The sequence below is a fragment of the Schistosoma haematobium genome, chromosome 4 (assembly GCF_000699445.3).
Source record: "Schistosoma haematobium chromosome 4, whole genome shotgun sequence".
Taxonomy (NCBI): Eukaryota; Metazoa; Platyhelminthes; class Trematoda; order Strigeidida; family Schistosomatidae; genus Schistosoma; species Schistosoma haematobium.
In genome coordinates, this window is record NC_067199.1 from 35869925 (window position 1) to 35889443 (window position 19519).

General features: G+C 32.3%; 1 protein-coding gene across 1 annotated transcript in view; it reads left to right on the forward strand.

Moving 5' to 3' along the window:
• Window positions 1–19519, forward strand: part of MS3_00007956 (uncharacterized protein) — an 80084-nt gene that overhangs the window by 40334 nt on the left and 20231 nt on the right. The window contains exons 12-16 of the mRNA XM_051216297.1: window positions 1452–1520; window positions 4160–4271; window positions 10940–11082; window positions 13147–13445; window positions 15966–18106. Coding sequence (XP_051066874.1) covers window positions 1452–1520; window positions 4160–4271; window positions 10940–11082; window positions 13147–13445; window positions 15966–18106 — 2764 coding nt within the window. The remainder of the gene's footprint in view (window positions 1–1451; window positions 1521–4159; window positions 4272–10939; window positions 11083–13146; window positions 13446–15965; window positions 18107–19519) is intronic.

The following is a 19519-nucleotide window of genomic DNA, read 5'->3' on the forward strand; positions in this document are numbered from 1 at the left end:
CCCCATTCCAAGTTTGGAATTCTCCCTCTAGTTAGCGGGGCTGGGACGCATCAATAGCTAGCTCACTGGTCTTTGGTCATCGAGTCTTGTTTCTCGTTCGCAGATTAAGTGAATTCGTGATAGCTTCAACCCTAGAAGTAGATTGTACCAGTAAAAATCAGGGAACAATATATAAATGTTTCTAAGTGCTGGATTATTCGTTAGTGTACTCTTATAATCCTATCAGGAATTGAATAGAGGGATGTAGGTTTATTGTGGAGAATTCTGGTGAAGTTTTATGTCATTAAGGATGAAACAGTTGTCACCAGTGGAATTGAATGATCATTTTGTTATAACACATATTGATTGAAGATAAGGTCAAGTCATTGAACATTAAATCACTTAGTGGTTCTTTTGATCAAACGTTCATTGTGATATCTGAACTTTCCTGTTTGTGAGTCCATAGTTAGCCATTGTTCAGGGGTCCCATACTAGAATGAGACCATTTTACAATGTCCATTAGTTTTCCGTTATACCTTAAATGATATCAATCTGTGACAAATGGAACCTACAAATGTAGGAACTACTTAATTCATTCAGTCTCGCGCGCGAACGCTTAACCTCCTGGACCATAATATACCATACTAAAAGACGTAATTCAATAGACATGTATGTAAATTATTACTTATCACTCAGCAATCCCTTTAAGTTTGTGTTTTAACAAGACATAACTTATACAAATACCTGTGATGTATACAGTATTAATTGAATATTATTTAAGTGACTGTTAAAATATATGAATATTTGGGTACATTGAAAAAGAATTCCTTAAATTCAATAAAAGTAAAATTTGTAATATTTTGAAAGTAAAATGCAATTTCACATCATTGGCAATCAGAATAATGGTATTGTGGTGTGTGCTACTGATGTCGACAGATATAAGTAGTATGTATCACTAACCGAAAGAGGAATACTTGACGTTAAAAGGTTGAGGAAATCGAAAAGACGAAAATGAACACAGAGAGTGATTGCTATGGAAACGAAGAAACAACAAATTCTGAGACAGTTGATGGATATTTTACAAACGAATTATTTACTACATAATTCTCAGATTTTATTTAGAAATTCTGTAACTTTGTATTGAAATACATTTGGTTGCCCCAGCCTGTGTTCTCGTTTACCACAGTACTACATATATCAAATCAGATTTGTAACTGACAATATGATTTATTCACGTTCTAAATATTCGTTATCAGTAACCAGGAGTTGGTGTCATAAACAATCTTTTCAGTTTCATCACTTAATAAAATCATACATCTGTAATTGTCAACACCATCCTACTGAGAAAATAATGTTTATACTGAGAATCACTTCCATTTAAACATATTATATGGCACATATTCTTATATTTCTATAGATATGAATTTTTATGATATATATTCGTTGATACAATCCTTATTTTTCTTTAAAAGAAAATTCGGGAACTTATTGAGCAAGAATTAAAGAGACCAGTGGAAGACCTACGTCTGATTGATCCTAAAGTAAGTTATTTCATGATAGTCTAATGTTAATACTAGTAACTGGCTTCAAGATCTATTTCCTGGAGTTCTAGTGAGAAGTCGTGTCAGGTAGAGACAGGTATCTACCTCAGACAATTGATGATTGGTTGCTCAAGATCATGGATAGATCGAAGTTAAACATCAATACCGTTGAATGCCAGCCGACTCAGTGTTCTCGCGCGAAACGGCAAGTTCTGGGTCCGAGTCTCTTGTGTGGGACTGTGAATACGCACTGATAAAAAGGCCCATACTAGGACGGATAGGCCGCTCAATGCTTCCAGGTTTTCCATGGTGGTCTAGCTTAAATCGACTCAGGAATTCAACTATTAAATTAATACTATCTCCACAAACCCCCCACTACTTTCTTAACAACGGTTTTAGTGACTTTGAAAGGGAAGTTAAATTAAATTATAAGTGGGATTATAATACTGTTTGAAATCCAAGTTTAAACTGGGTTGATACTCTTGACTAAGTATAAAAATTTCGTAAGGGGTGAGCCAATCAAAACAGAAAAATCTGTTCGTGTTTTGCGCAATTTTCAAAAAAGGAATAATTTTATATTCCATAAAATTCAGGTTCTATAGAAAGAAATTTATACATTCCACATTTCAGTTTACTCACAAGGAAATCATTCGGTCGTTGGTTCACTGAATGGTAGATAAATCGATGAAGTAGGAATGCCAAAATAGGTATGGCAGCAACTATATTTCTCCTATAACTACATCTTAATAACTATTTCAATAATTTGTTGGTTAGGATTTCGTTGTGAATGAATGTTCTACAAAACAACTTATCACTATGAGAAGGGCTCAGAAATAATCCATTAGGGTCAATAATTTAACACTCAGATTAATTATTATATGTAATGATCGAAAAACTGATAATATCATTTGAAAAATCAGTAAAATTCCTGAACCAACCAAAGTTTAACAGGTTTCAATGCATTTGTTGGAAAATACTTATAGCTCTATGTTAGTATAATAAAAGTGATTTTGGAATTATGCAGTCATTTTGAGAAGTCCTCAACCTCGTTCATATACCATACTTTTACCATTTGAAGTTTGTCTTAGACGTCAAATAACGTCGATGAATAACAGATAAACTTCGTAACGTAGTAGATATTATATTCACATTCTAATCTCTCGCCACTGTGAATGTCTAAACTAGGATCCAGATATATTCAGTTGACAAGTCCTGGATTCCACTGTTATCTGGAAACCAAAATATCCATAAAAACATTTAATATCGGTTTAAAATTATATTCGTGAATTAATTATAGTTATAGAATTATCAAGCTGAAAAATATATTATTCCTTGTACCATCAGTTTATTCCGTCTGTCAAAACCGTAAATTGCTTACCATTCTCATTATTTTAGTCTGCTTTTAAAAGATCAGTTGTACTACATTTTCATAAGGCTCCCGGTTTATTTAAATTTATTTATCGCTCTCTCAATTACTTACTTACCCACGCCTGTTACTCCCAATCGAGTATAGACCGCCGACCAGCATTCTACAACCCACTCTGTCCTAGGTCTTCCTTTCCAGGTCTGTCCAAATGTTTTCCATTCTTCTCATGTCTGTGTCCATTTCTCAACGTAATGTGTTCTGTAATCGTCGTCTTCTCCTCCTTTGACCTTAACGATTCCATGTGAGGGCTTGTTTTGTGACGCAGTTGAGTGCTTTCCTCAATGTGTGTCCTATCCACTTCCAGTGCTTCTTCCTGGTTTCCTTCTCCGCTCGAATCTGGTTTGTTTTCTCCCAAAATAAGTTGTTGCTGATAGTGTGGTGTTTGGCCAACAGATCCGAAGTATTTTGCGTAGACGACTGTTAATAAATAGTGGTATCTTTTGAATGATAGCTTTCGTAGTTCTCCAGGTTTCCGGCGCATACAGTAGGACTGTTTTGACGTTTGTATTTTTAGCGTGTTAGTGTTCTACGGGATGGGGTCGCTAACCCTATGCTTAACCCCCTCCTTTATCCGGGCTTTGGACGGGCAGGCACCTGAGAGGGGCTCCAGGTGAAGTTTCACTCTCTCAACAGAATTCATAAAATTTAGAAATTTAAATAACATAACTCATCAGTAACCACTATCTCATGTATCATTGTTTACTGTATACATTATTGATTTGAAAAAATAAAAGTACACAGTACTGTCAATGTTACATTCGAAATTTCAAATGAAATTCTGACCACAATTTAATTAAATGGTTTAATTTACTCATCAAGTTGATATCAATAAAGAATGTAATCACAATTGATTGGTCACTGGGTGGTGATCAATGTCATGTGTGTCAATTCCTTATTAATACAGATCAAATGCTATCGCTCAGTGGTAACGTCTCTGACTTTGAAGTTGGGTGACACAGGATCGAATCCGTCAGGGAGCACCAGTCCCCTCAAGATTACACGTACACCTTGCTGACGACAGGGTTTCCTGTTGACTACCTCTAACCACCATCCAATGTGAAGTGTTTATTTTTTTTTTGGGGGGGGTATTGCGTCATTTGTTCTCACTCTCTGGTGATCTTATCATTGAGTAAAGCATATTCATCTGTTAACTGAATGTATTGGCGATATATATATGTAGTGTCTCTTGTTTTTTTTTTTACAAAATATTTAGCCATTACCAAAATTGGATTCAATCCCAGGCAATAGAATGACTAGAAAAATGTTTGGAAATTGTCTTATGATTATTGAATTCTTACATGCATTCTCAGATGTATTATGTATAGGTGAGTTGGACAATAAAAGAATTATATTATTAGTATTTATTTATTTATTTATTTTCATTATTGATTAATTTGTTTAAATCAATATTCAAGCGTATATATAGATCTATGGATAAAATTACCATTTAAAAACTAACCAATCAGAATCAAGAGAACAAAGTTGGATTTATTAAGGGAAGTTAAAAAAAAAGAAGAAAAAGAAGAAGAAAGAGAAAGGAATGACTTTTATGGCATATCAACTAAAAAAAATAATTAAGAATATTTACGTACAAATCTAAATGTTTAAGAAGTCATTTCAGTTATCAAAGAATAGAAATGACCATATAAAATGTATCAAGTGATTCTTTATGCATAGATTATACGTATATTAGTCAAACTAATGATTTCTTATCTCACATTACTATGTTCATAGTACACTCTTATTATTATTACTGATAATTAACTGAATAACGGATGAGATGGTGATGTAGAAATGTTAGAATATCTTATGTTTGCATATATATATATATATATATATATATATATATATATATATATATTACTTCCGTTTGTCTTTGTCTCATTACCCACATCTTATTAATTCTTCAATGAATTTGTTCATCAATAAATATTCTATCAAACTATTTATAGTTAATATGAAGGATTCAGGAAATAAATATCTTAGCCCTGTGATAAGTTCAACAGTATTCAATGATATTTTTCTACAATATTCAGATTGTAAAATATAGATAATAAACCCTGAATAACTAAAAGAAAAAACTTTTAAAATCATTAAACTTTAATATGTTTTATTATTTCTGTGGGAAAATACTTTCAAATTATAAAAACTCCTTCTGAATAATCACAAGATTATTTTAATGTTACTGTTTACTATTTTCGTGGATTGGTTGAAGTTAGACATTAACACCGTTGGATACCGGCTGGTTCAGTGGTTAAGTGCTCGCGCGCGAGACCAGTAGGTCCTGGGTTCGAATCCCGCGGTGTGCTGGATCGTGGATACGCATTGCTGGGGAGCCCCATACCAGGACGAAACAGCCGTCCAGTGCTTCCAGGTTTTCCATGGTGGTCTAGCTTCAATTGACTCATGATTTCAACCAGTGAAACTTTTAAAGTCATTAAACTTTAATACGTTTTATTATTTCTGTGGAAAATTACTTTTGAATTATAAAGACTCCTTCTGAATAATCACAAGATTATTTCAATGTTACTGTTTACTGTTTTCTATATTATTAGTTACCTTGTATATACTTAAACACTTACCAGCCAAGCATAATTAGATCGACACAGTATCATTTATTTTCATAATGAAGGAAATGTGTATGACTGTGAGGATTGTATGGTTTTTTTGTTTAAATTCAGGTGATTAATCAGCAAGACTATAATTTATGGACGAATCAGTCAGATTTAGGATATTTTATTTATTTTATTTCATGCACATAGATATTGGTACAAGGGGGAACCAGATATATATGCACCACACAAGTCACCTAATTTGTGTGAGGGCTGTGATACTGCCCGGGTGCCTAAACAGAAACAGGTGGTTTTCTTAGCCGGCCACACTCGGAGCCTTCGACATAAAGGTCTAATACACAAGACAGTGGGACAACATAAGGAGATACATTCACATGGTAGCCGGTGGCCAACGATTGGTTCCTACGCCATTTGTTCCTTCAGGATACTGGAGCCCATATGCACCATTGGTTTGTAATCGGGGTTTTCCAACTCCCCTATGTGAACCCTCCGTGTCAACCAACCCGGTTAAAGCACCGGACATTCGCTTTTCGTCCTCTCGATTTTATGAACAACATCCTCGGCCACTTAATACAGTGAGTCGGACTTCCCTGACAGAGGCTATATATGTGTGGCCATGTGAGAACAGTTCGAGAAGGGGAGATGACACTCCCCACTCTCAGCCGTACCAGGGCATTTGGGGGCAGATTTAGGATAACAAGTCTTGGATTTTGGTGCGAAATTCATTCAATTATTTGTCTAAATAACATTTTGGCGTTTTAGCTGATATCAGTTCGCGATGAAAACTCTAAATCGAAATCCTAACTCTAATCATCATTTGTAAATCGTATTCCTTATTCTTCACACAAGTTTATAACTCTCATTTAGCCTTAGTACATAGGTGAACATTCTTAAGGCCACTTTAGCGTCGTTCAAAGATCGTCCATTAACGATAGTCTTTCCGATTAATCTGATCTCATTATAATTATTTATAAATATATATTGTTGATATAAGATGCTCTTAATAAACAAATGTCAGAAAAATGGAATAACTCATTGGTAAAATGTGAATCAACGACATTACACATACTTATATACAAAATATGTAACATACCAACAATTAGTATCAGAAAGCGTTTTATTATTATTATTATTATTATTATTATTATATTTTTGGTACAACATAGAATTCTCAGCATAAAGTATTTCAACAAGTTTCCTTTTCTTATATCTTGATCGATTATGACGATAAATTTCGATTGATGACCAGTTAGATGTTAGGAGTTCGGTAATCTATATTTGATTAATGTTCATTCGTTTCAATGCATATTGCCAACCACCATGATGTTGCTGATTGTACTTTTTTGTATCCCGTATAGCGAAAGGTTGTAAACTTTTCATAAACGCGCCCGGATAGATTGTGAGCACAATAGACATAATGATGTGCTAAAACAAACAACAAAACAGATAACTTGAAGAAATATCTAGATCGGAGGAACAGGTAGCCCAGATATTCAAGCAGGCATTGTAGTAATTTCAACAGTTGAGATCACGAGTCATTTGATGCTAGACAACCATAGAAAACCTGGAAGCACTGGAAGGCCATTGCGTCCTATTGTAGGACTTTTCAGCAGTGTGCATCCACGACCACGCCTCACGAGATTCCAACTCAGGACCTATCAACAATTATTAAATATAGATTTTTAAGATTATTCAAGGATTGTCCTTTGCATTATCTATGTACTTGTAGTATAACATAAAGTCAATTAATTTATCCTTTATCTATGATATCTATTGATCAAATCTATTTTCATTTTATACATTACATGTTATCATCAATAAATTAATGGACTTTTAAATGAATAAAATATTTGCACGTTTATTGTGTACTTTTAAACAAGTTTATTAGTAGGCAGAATTTCGTCATATATTTCATTTAAAATAACCTTCCAACAGATAATTAGTTGTATTTTTTCTGTTGTTACTAGATAAATTCACTTTAAAAGTTTACAAAATGATGATCCTTACATTAGATTGAAGATACACAATACATAAGCGTTATATGAATTAGCATGAATTTAAGAAAAATAGTTGACAAGGCATTAAATGAGATTGTTTCAGACAGATTCCAAAGTAAACGTGATTATTTAGCTATCAATTCATCGGAATATATATATATATATATGTCTAAGGGTTAGAGATAATCGAAAAACCTTGAATATAGGTTTCAAGCTAGTTAACACATAGCAACAAGAGTTAACAAGAACTACAACAGATCGATACTCCTTATAAAACACGAACCTGAGTCATGCAGTTTTAAAATCTGAAAAGTTAACATTAAGTTTTTTAGGGACTAACTATCCTTGACTACGTCCAATTATTTGACATGAAAACATAGTTCACACATTGTCAAGTTACTGAAACCTAAGGCATCATTGTAACTGGATATATAGAACTTGACTAACCTTAAAGATTAATAATACATGATATTGGTCACTTCTCAATGATCGGTTAATATATACACATATAATCTATATATATAATTATAAAGTCAAACCATTAACCTTATAATAAGAAAATTCAATCTTTTTTTTAAATGATAAATTATCTTTGGAAAAATAAATGATAAACAATAAAGTAAGAATATTGATTTTTCTTCTATCTCTCTCTCTCATATGTTGTAATTACATTCCACATAATCATATATATATATATATATGTATACTTGAATAATTCTCAAACCAACGAAAAAACAAAGAGATCAGGTGCTGTGTTTCTTCCTCTATCTAGATATGTAATGAAATTGTTTACTACCTTTCGGCCTTTTACCAACTAATAACTAAGGGAAGTTTAAAATATACATATATACATATATATCTATCTCAATAGTTATAGTTTTCGTCTGTCATTTAATTCAGTCTATTTATTCTATTAGTCGATTAGAATTTAGAAATGGATAGATTTCTTTTTAAGCCGCTTTAAATAACAATATTAAAAAAAAAAACTGTACGTATATTTTGATGTACGCCTATATGTACTTGTTTCTAAGTGTATATGTGTGTATGTGTATGTGTGTGTGCGTGTATGTGTGTGTGTATATATATATATTGTCTTGTGTATTTTACGCGTCATATTCAGTGCGTACACATTTTTCTACAAATAAGATATTAAGATTTTTAAAAACGAATGAATATGAATTAGAGATGAACAAATAAATAAAATATTAATACAAAACAACAATTGATATATATATATATATATATATATATATATATATATATTCGTGAAAATCAAGATAGATACAGTTTTATGCCTCTTTAGGGTATCTATGTATGTATCTATGTATGTATGTATGTATGTATGTGTGTATGTGTGTGTGTATGTTTGCTTTTGTATATATTCTGTTAATTTACAAGTATACACATATAATACAGAAAATATTAAAAGTTTAATAGTTTTTTTCTTCGTCTTTCTTTTCTGTTTTTTTTTATTTGATAAAAATTCAAAAATCAGCCTGGGGGTATTTTTATATAGAAACATAAATTGAAATTTCTGTCTATATTATACTTATTATTCTTATTTTAAAAGCAAAAAAATATTGATAATATTACTTAAATAAATAAATAGTCTAAGTGTAAAGGCAAACGTTTATTGTTTTCTTTCCTCCTTTCTTTCTTTCTTTCTTTTTCGTCTTTTTTTTATTTGATGAATAATTATTGTTAAATTAATTGCCTAGTTTATATTTTAAATGAATCAATATGATTTTAGAAGGTTGATTTATACTAAAAAGGAAGAATGTATTTGTAAAATCTCAGCGAAAGAATTTGAAGTAAATCCAATGTTTCAGCTGGCAATCTGGTCCAAGCTTTTTCAAGGAAATATAATCAGATTGCCAGGTGAAACGTTGGAATTACTTCAAATTCTTTCGCTGAGATTTTACAAATACATTCTTCTTTTTTAATGTTTCACATTAACTCGGCGCTCAAATATTGTGAAACTATTCGTTCAAATTTTGACGAAAGTTCTTATTTGTTGATTTATACTGGTTATGGTTTACTATTGATATAAATTCTTTTGCTTATAATGAAAGATCAAATTATAATAATTTGCCTTTCTCCATGGTGATTATCATATCAATATGATAAGATGTATTTTTAAACACAAATATATTTTAACGGTGAAGATCATAAGTCAATTGAAGCTAGACCACCAAGGAAAACCTAGAAGCACTGGACGGCCAATTCGTCCTATTATGGGACTTTTCAACAGTGCGTATCCACGATACAGCCTCGCGACTTTCAAACCCAAGAGGTATTTCTTGGAGCTCGAGTGAGAAGCTGTGGTCAGTGGAGTTCACTCGGGTCTGTTGTGGGATAGTAACTCACTGAAGACAATGATTGATGTATCGCTCAATTTCGTGGATTAGTTGAAGTTAGACAATAACATTGTTTGATGTCAACCGGTCTATTGGTTAAGCGTTCGCGTGCGAGACCGATAGGTCCTACGTTTGAGTCCTTTGCGCGAAATCGTGGATGTGCTTCCACAACTTTCATGGTGGTCTAGCTTAAATCGACGCATGAATTCAACTAACAAACATATTTGAATATATATCATATTATATTTACTTATTAATTCATTATAGTCTATGACTGGGTGATGAGAATGTCCATGAATTCTTCATGTGATTGGCATAACATATTGTTTTGTCTGATCGTCCTTAGCTAATTATTGTCAATGTAAACGATTGTCTATTTGACAAAAGGTTAGTGATAAGTGATGAGGATGTGTGATTAAGGTAGAGAATTTGGTTGAAATTATGTTCAGTGATGTAACGAATGAGTTGACAGAGTGTTGATGAAGGAATTCATTGAGAGACCACTGGATTTAGAGAATGAAATATTAACTAAATTATTACCATATTGTTATTATTATTGTACTAATTATTAGAAGTAAGGTTATAGTTTATTGTTACATTATTGTAATCCAATCAACCCCATCTCAGTGTTCTGGAGGTTAAGCGTTCACGTGAGAAGTTGAAAATCTTGAGTTCAATTCCCTATTTTGGAGTCGTAAATGCGCATTCCTGAGGGTTCGTTTACTAAGACAAAACGTTTGTTTTATAATTATGGGTTTTTAACGGATGTCTAACCTAAATGGGTTCGTAATATCAATGAAAATTAATGTGTTGTTTGGTTTGAATACATTCATCAACACTATAGGAATAAACTTTCTATCTGATCATTAAAATTTGTTTGAATAATTTTTACTAAATTTTTATTAAAATAATTTCCATTGAATAAACCATAACAAGGTTTATCTACACTCTTCCCAATAGTATTATTGAAAATCACATTATAAAGACATTTTCGTCAAAATCTTAAGTTGTAGCTAATTCATATCCAATATCTTTTATGTATCCTAAATTTCTAATTGGTTTCTAGACCCTGAGATCATTCCAAATATGGGAGAATTACAATCTGCATTAATTGATCGAAATCCTCAATGCCAACGGTTTCTTGTACATTTGGTGATTGGATTGCTTAAACTCGCTGTTGAGGATCCAGGATTGCCAAGTCCAAGACTTGTAAGTTTTGAGTAGAAAAATCTATTTTTAGAACCAACATCCCACAAGTTAATCAACAGTATATTCAAATATAATATCAGGGTATTTATGTCATTCAAGTCACATAACAATACATCGAGCGATCAAATCTGTATAAATAGACTGTCTAGAATTATTATCCTAGTGAATCACTCGTTGGGTGCCTGAAGTGTAAGGTACTGGATCAGAATCTCAGTATAAGCATTAACATTGGGATGTAGGTACGTACATCCAACAAACAAATTTCAAATCGGATGAAACAAATGTTCTGGATTTCACCACTAACCTCCTACTAAATAAAAAGAAATTTATAAGAAAGTGGTTTTATTAAAATGATCCACCCAGATTATACATACAGTAAAAGAAACTGATCGATTGCAGTTTTGAATGTCAACAACGATAAAATACAAGCCCTTACTAAACTAAGCATTTTTTAAGAAAACTTTAACATTTCACAAAACAGAATTAATTTAAGTAAAGAATTATGATCAGTGGAGCTAAGCTAATGGAATCAGAGTTGGTGCTATTATTAGGGCACAACTTTTAAATACTCATCACTAATCCAGTTTGGTTTCAGTTAAAAGATAACTTACCTGACTGAGTGCCTGCTTTAATGATTAATGAACGCATATATCTTTCACATATATACAATAATCAATCAAAATACTTCAAAAATTCAATGTAATTGAAGTTGGAGTTCTGTGGTATTATAGTTTACTGATCAAGTAATCAAAAAGCCAATTTTATAATGATTCTTTCAATCATCAACTTTGTGGCAACATTTTGATTAGATAGACACTATCTTGTAAAAGAAACTACATCTTTCATTAAGTCTCACTGAATCCTAATTGACTTCATTAATATATTTCCAACTAAGCATATTTATATTATTCAGTTAGAAAGTGATAAATGTAATTTCTTACTTTAAAAAAAGTGTTAAAATAGAAAATAATAGTAGAAAAAATGTCTACATTCCGACGTTTAAGGTAAACAGTCATTCGTACTATAAGCAAAGATGGATAGTGGCTAGCAGTGGAATCCAGAATACGCGTTTCGTCCAATTTGGGACTCGTCAACCGGATGTACCCTAATCTTAGAGTTCATGTTCACTCTGAGACTCGAACCTAGTACCGTTCACTTCAAACACCATTGCGTTATCCGCTTAGATATTGAGTCCTGATAGTGACTTGCTTGTCCAATCAATCTTTATATTTTCTATAATGAAAGATCGTTTATCAAATAATCTTCTAAATTCTTTTTTTCTGTGTGTGAAGTATTAACATCTATCTTATAAACAATGTAAGGAAGATGCTAATAATATAATTCAGACATAAACCAAGGTTATATAGATGATTAAAATACATTTTCAAGCTTCATATTGACTATGTTCTATTTGTTTCTGTGTATATGATATTATAAGTTAGCTCTACGTGTCTGTTGAGTTTATTTTATTGTAGACAGAATGAATATCATTTTCTATTCATACAAACTTCAGGTAGAAGTCTATCTTAAGAAGAACGATGAAAGCTCCACGACCAAACCATCCAGCTCAGAGATCAAAACTCCATCAAAATACTCAAAAGTGGAAGGATTTATTATTAAGTATAAGCATTCTCTGTTTATTAAATTCATAAGTATGCATTGATGGTTAGCGTTTTCTTTTTTTAGCAAAGTTGATTAAGGATGTTGACTCCATGTCGAATTCTTGTTCTTTTCTCCAACTTGAGATCGGCAGTAACCTCAGAAGCGCTACAGTCGAAGTTGTGTATTGATGAGGAATTTCTAATAAATTGATAAATAATAAAATTGCTCAATGTTTATTTATTTTCGTAACCTTAAATTTAACATAATATAATTTGTGGATTGTATTCATCACAAATTAATCTCATTTAAGGTGGTATGGAAAATCAGGAAGGATTATACAACTATCTTATTACGTTATAGTACTATTCAGTGTTATATACTCACAATCCCACTATCATTTATTTATTTCGTATTTAAGGTATTTCTTTTTAATCTAATATTCACTGTAACTGTTGCTTATAGATTACTCAATTACTTGGTCAGAAATTTAATGAAATAGAATTAAATGAACAAACGATTAGTATCATACTTCGAGTATTTATTATTAGTCGAAATGGTTATGAAGATGATATGTCCGATTGGCTTCACCCTCCAATTCAATTTATTGATCTTACTGGAGAACAACAGGCTAGTTTATTAGCTTTCATTTGTGACGAATTAATTTGTTCAAGTCGTCTTATATCAACTGAAATAGATAGAACAATTGAACAACAATCTTTGTTGAAACGTGAAAAATGGATTATTGAATCAAAAATACGAAGGTAACATATTGTATGATATTATAATAGTTTATTTGATTCCAGATTTTCACTGATAGTCTAACATTGATCGATTCATGATCTCAATTAGAAATTCAACAATCTCTACAACCTCATACTGATAATTACCATGTGCTCATTAGTAACTAGCTTCCAGAGGTAATTTTTGGAGTTCTAGTAAGAGGTTGTGACCAGTGCAGCTAATGCATGTCAGGTGAAGACAGGTATCTACCTCAGACAATGGAGGATGGTTGCGCAACTTCATGGATTAGTTGAAGTTAAACATTAACACCGTTAGATACCGACTGGTTCAGTGATCCAAAAGTTAAGTGTTCGCGTGAGAGACCGAAGATTCTGCGTTCGAATCCTGTGTACGAGATACTAGGACGAAACAGCCGTCCAATGCTTCCAGGTTTTAACCAGTAGTCTAACAGTGATCGATTCATGAACTCAATTAAAAATTCAAAGTTTATCTGAAGCATATTCACAAGTGATTAGCTGACGACATTTAGTTACTTCTTACGTAAATATTTAAATAATAGATAACTAATAATCGAAGACATTGAATTAGACGAGAAATTACATTTGAAGGTAAAGAGATGTTACATTGAAAACTGGAAACCATAGAGTAGGGATAGACAAATGAATTACTAAGTACAGATAATATAAAATACAAAATCTGCCAATACCTTGAACAAACAGTTTTTTGTTGAAAATAAAATATAGTTGTATGTTATATTTAGTTTTTAAGTGAATATTTTAATATTACTTCAGGATTTTTGCATAAAAATATTGTCAGAAGGGGTTTGTGGGGATTTTAGAAATTTCACAGATTGAAATCATGAGTCAGTTGAAGCTAGGCCATCATGGAAAACCTGGAACCACTGGACGGCCGTTTCGTCCTAGTGCGAGACTCCCCAGCAGTGCGCATCCATGATCCCGCACTCCGCGAGATTCGAACCCAGGACCTATCATTCTCGCGCCAGGCGCTTAACCAACTAGACTACTGAACCAGCCGGCATCCAATGGTGTTAATGTCCAATTTCAACCAATCCACGAAGTTGCGCCACCGTACACTATTGTCTTCAGTGAGTTGATATCTCACAACAGATCTGGTTGAACTCCACTGGTAACACCTTCTTACTAGAACTCCAGGAGTATCTCTTGAAGTCAGTCACTAGTGAGCAGATGATTATTATCAGAAGGGGTTTGTGGAGATTTTAGAAATTTCACATATTAAAATAATGAGTCAATTGAAATATTGGTATATTTTATCTCTGATCTCAAATGAATACATATCAGTTGCATTTTAAGAGTTCTTGATACACTCATCTGTTCTGTATACTTTAAAATGTGCACCTTCCTCTTAGTAACCTATCTGAGATTGAAGAGTAGTTACTTTTCGAATCTCGTAAAGTATGAGAATTTAATCTCTTCTAAGAATAAAGATATGTTTCTACTTATAGACAGTACCATTTGAATATACACTAACTGTAGTGCTAACTGTAGTACTAACGCTTGCCATTTTTAAGGCTATCCTCCTAGCTTGTTACCATTGGAACTATCCTGGAATCTTTCCAAGTATCATCTTTAAGAAACATTGTTAACATAAGCAAGCAATCATCCGACGTTAATAACGATAAATTCATTTTTGTTTGAGTAAATATATACTAATGTGTTATGAAATATCAGTCTGTTTGTTTGTATTCTGTAACCGGTTAATAGAATTAATCTAGGATAAAAAGATCAATAATAGCGTGAATAGTTCAGAGATAATCTACTTTGCGTTAGCGTTGGTTGATATAAATTTAAATCTTGTTAAAAGTATCGAATCCTTCAAGCTTTTGCGTAGTACGTGTTTTAAATTGCCAAGAACTTATATAGAACCTTAATAAGGAAGAGTTTCTTGTAATCTGTCATTATAAGTTTAACGGAGAAAACCAAATCTCGCTTTACAAATTTTTAGTTGATTAAGAGATAAATGGATTCAATAATTTGTCTGTATGCTCTAGGACAATCACCATGTGACTCATTCTGTCATTTAAGTAAATTGACCTTTTATTTCTTACTTGAAAGGAGTTTTGCGACAATTAGCTTTATTTTATAGGTTGTTTCTGTCACGGATTAATCTCATTCGATGTACTAGTGACAATCAGATTGCATTAACAGTTATCTCATTATTGATGATAATCGGTGGCCGTCATGTTATACCGTGAATTAATTGGAGTTTAATTTTTATCATTAGACGCCGATTCAATAGTTGTAATGACTAAGTGCTCTCAGCGAAACCTATCGGTTATGGGTTAACTAGTTGATGAGATCATGAATACGCGCTACAGCAGAGTCTTATGCTGTAACAAAACAGTTGTTCAATACTCTTTGCATTTTAATGGACATCGACTGGAATTAATTTAGGACAAATACAACCTATGTGGTTCCTCTATAATTCGTCACATTTTTTATTATTCATATTAATGATAACTTTGTTACGGTTATTAATGGAGGTAACATTTTATCTTTTAGATTGCGTTTATTGATTGCTCAAAAACTGACAATCACAGGGAATTTAATCAATAATACCATAACAGAATATGATAGAAAAGCAATCGACATGGAACCAACTGGATATCAAAAAAATATGCCATTAACTACATTGCCAAAACTCACATCAATGCCCATAGTTAGTAATTCTTGTGCAATATCTTCTACCTCATTATCAGATGATGAAGATAGTACTTGTAAAATAAGTGAACTTGAGGCTAAGATTGAATCACTAACTCGAAAAACAGAACAAAAACAAAGAGAAATTGATGAATGTTCGTCTAGATTGTCTGGACTATTTCTTGGACAAGACAGATATTATTCTAACTATTATGTTTTGAAACATATGGGTGGTATTTACATTGAATGTGAATCTCCTGGCAATATGTCAACAAAAAGTGATTGTTGTGTTGAGTCTCTAACAACAGAAAGTGGTGAGAATCCCATATTACCTATTGACAGCACTTTATCTGAACTTCCTGATTCTCACCTTGATCACATTGTGAATCAGATAAAAGTACGCCGAGAACTTGCACAACAACGCCAACTTAAGTTAACTGTTTCCATAGCTAATTCCTATCCATGCCATGATATTCCTTTTGAAAATAAACTTCATTCAAATTTTGAAAAACTGCAGCTAGATGGTAATTCACATGCCGCTATTTTAAATCAAACAGAACAATGTGATATAAACCCTGAAACAATCTTAAATGATGTACAACTGAAAAATTCTGATCATTTAAACGGCAAAGATGTAATAGAAACTGTGAATGAAAATGTTTGCCCACGATCTCCGAATTGTGTTCACATATCACATCCTGATAACGAGAAAATAGTAGAAAATTCTGATGATCCAAGTTGTATAAAAGATTCTTCTGGTATTTATTCCAATTATGATGTTAAAAATATTTCTGAAGACATAAATTGTGAATCCTTAGCTCAAATACCTGATAACAATCCAAGTGAATTATCAACTAAGAAATATCCCGTCATTATTGTTCCAAAATATCCTACGGAGTCTCATTCAACACAAGATGATAATATAAGTTTTCAATCATTAGGAAGTTGTATAGATGATACAAATGGACCAGTAGGCTTCGTCTATAATCATATTTCACACAAAGACGACGCTGAAGAATCAACAAATCAGTCGAAGAATGATTTTGAAATAAAAAGCAATGTTAGCCATGATGGTATTTGTGATTCATCTATGAATCCCATTCCTTTAAATAAAGTTGATGGTGTCGAATGCAAAGAGGAACTTAAAGTTAAAATATCAACTCCCTTAATCAATCATGATAATATAACTAAAGATACTATGATCAATAGAGATAATGTTAAACTAGAGGATAATAATAGACAAACTAATGGACAAGATTGTCATGATAGACTTGTCAATGAAATTTCTCCATATAAACTAGAATCTTTCACATATAAGACATACACTTTAGGACAACCATTAGATTTATCAAATAAACCTTTACATTCAGAACCATTTTCAAATGAAAATTTAAATCATGAAACACTTCCTACTGAATTTAAATCAGATTTGGATGATTTAACATTAACCAAAAGTGTAATGTTATTTATGAATCATGCTGGAATCAATTTACCAACCGTTGATAATCAACTGTATTCTGATTCTTGGATTTCTATCATGAATTATTGTAAATTTTTACTTAGTTCTGCTATATCAGATGAAATGGTTTATTCTAAAAGTTCTAATTCTGATAATGTATCACTTTTGAATTTACCATTGAAAGAATCAATCGTCAAATTAAGAGAGATGATGTTAAATCAATTTAAAACAGAACCCTTAAATGAAACACAAATGATCAATGAACAAAATAATAATCATTATCAATTGGATATTGATATAACAGAATGTGTTAATAATGAATTAGAAAATAGACGTATTCAAACAATGAAAGAAAATTTATCATGTTTAAAATTAAAAAATGATAATATACAATCAAATTGGTATGAACTTGTAGATATAAATAAACTTAAAGATTTATTAGATGCTCTTAATTGTCGTGGAGTTCGAGAAAAACAATTAGCGAAATGTATTCGACGTTCAAAAGATTTTATAGAATTGTCTATGCATGTAGCTTTGAAAAGAAGTGAGTTCAACTTAATAACGTAGTTTGTTCTATATATATATATATATATATATATATATATATTAGATGGTGGTTGGAGGTAGTCGACAGGAAACCCTGAAGCCGGGTTTCGTGCTACTTGGCACTCGTCAGCAAGGTGTACCTGTAATCTTGAGGGAACTGGTGCTCCCTGACGGATTCGATCCCGTGTCATACAGCTTCACAGTAAGAGACGTTACCACTGAGCTATCCGGGCCGCAACCGACCTACTGTAGGACTGAGATGTAATCACAATTGATTGATCACTGGGTGGTGATCAATGTCATGTGTGTCAAGTCCTTTTTAGTGCAGATCGAATATTATCGACCATGTTGCAATGTGGCCACCAGCCTAGGTGACTCGACACCTAGGACTAGACATGCAATCAATCGTGATATATATATATTCATTTCTAATGAAATGTGACATTGGGGCAAAATATAGGAGTATGCGTGTAGTGACTGGCCCTATATTAAGCCCACATAGGTTATTCTAGTTTCTAGACAAGCTAATTTATTCATTTATCCATTCACCTTGTTAATTACTCTCTTTGCGTCGCCTTGCTTTTCCTTGCCTCAATTCGATTTGACTGTAAATATTGATTTACGCTTGGTTAGATCGAGTTGGTTCACATGCCTTTTCTTCGATCTCTTCTTTTGGCTTCGTTTGTTCTATCATTTGTCTGGATCAATAACTGTACGAAATACATGTATTCGAAATTCATTCTCATATTTGACTTATTTAATTCTGTTATTCACTAAGGTAATTTGAGTCGATTATTATATTCGAAACTTGACGATATGTATATTTCAATAACAATCATTCATACAATCCAAATGGTGTCAGATAATGGGCTACTAAATGCGTTCGATAATTTTTTGCCATAAAACATTAGAAGATTCACACTTAAACTAGCTAGTTTACAGAACATAGAAATGACTGAAAATTATGTGTATTTTCATCAAACTGTGGTTTTATGTATCATTTTGCAAGAATGTACTAAATATTTTGAATTACATGTATTCTTGTTAAGAATTAGGCTTTTATCCACCATCTATGCATATTTCTATCCATCTTCTATTTAAATATATCCTATTCTGTAATGGAATTAATACATGATTTTTATATGTATATTATCGTCATAAACATGTTTACCGTTTTCAGGGAGTTTGCTTACTTGACTGTTTTATGAATTATGTCTGTACACAATGTCTTAATAGTAGTCTACATGTCTATTATTTCTTTTTCTGGTTAGCGAGTTAGTTTTCTACGGGATGAGGTCGCTAACCCTATGCCCATCCGTCATCCTTTATCCGGGCTTGGGACCGGCAGTAGCCCAAGAGAGGTTCCATGCGGAGTTTATTAATAGTTGAAATATTTCAGTCATGGATTTTG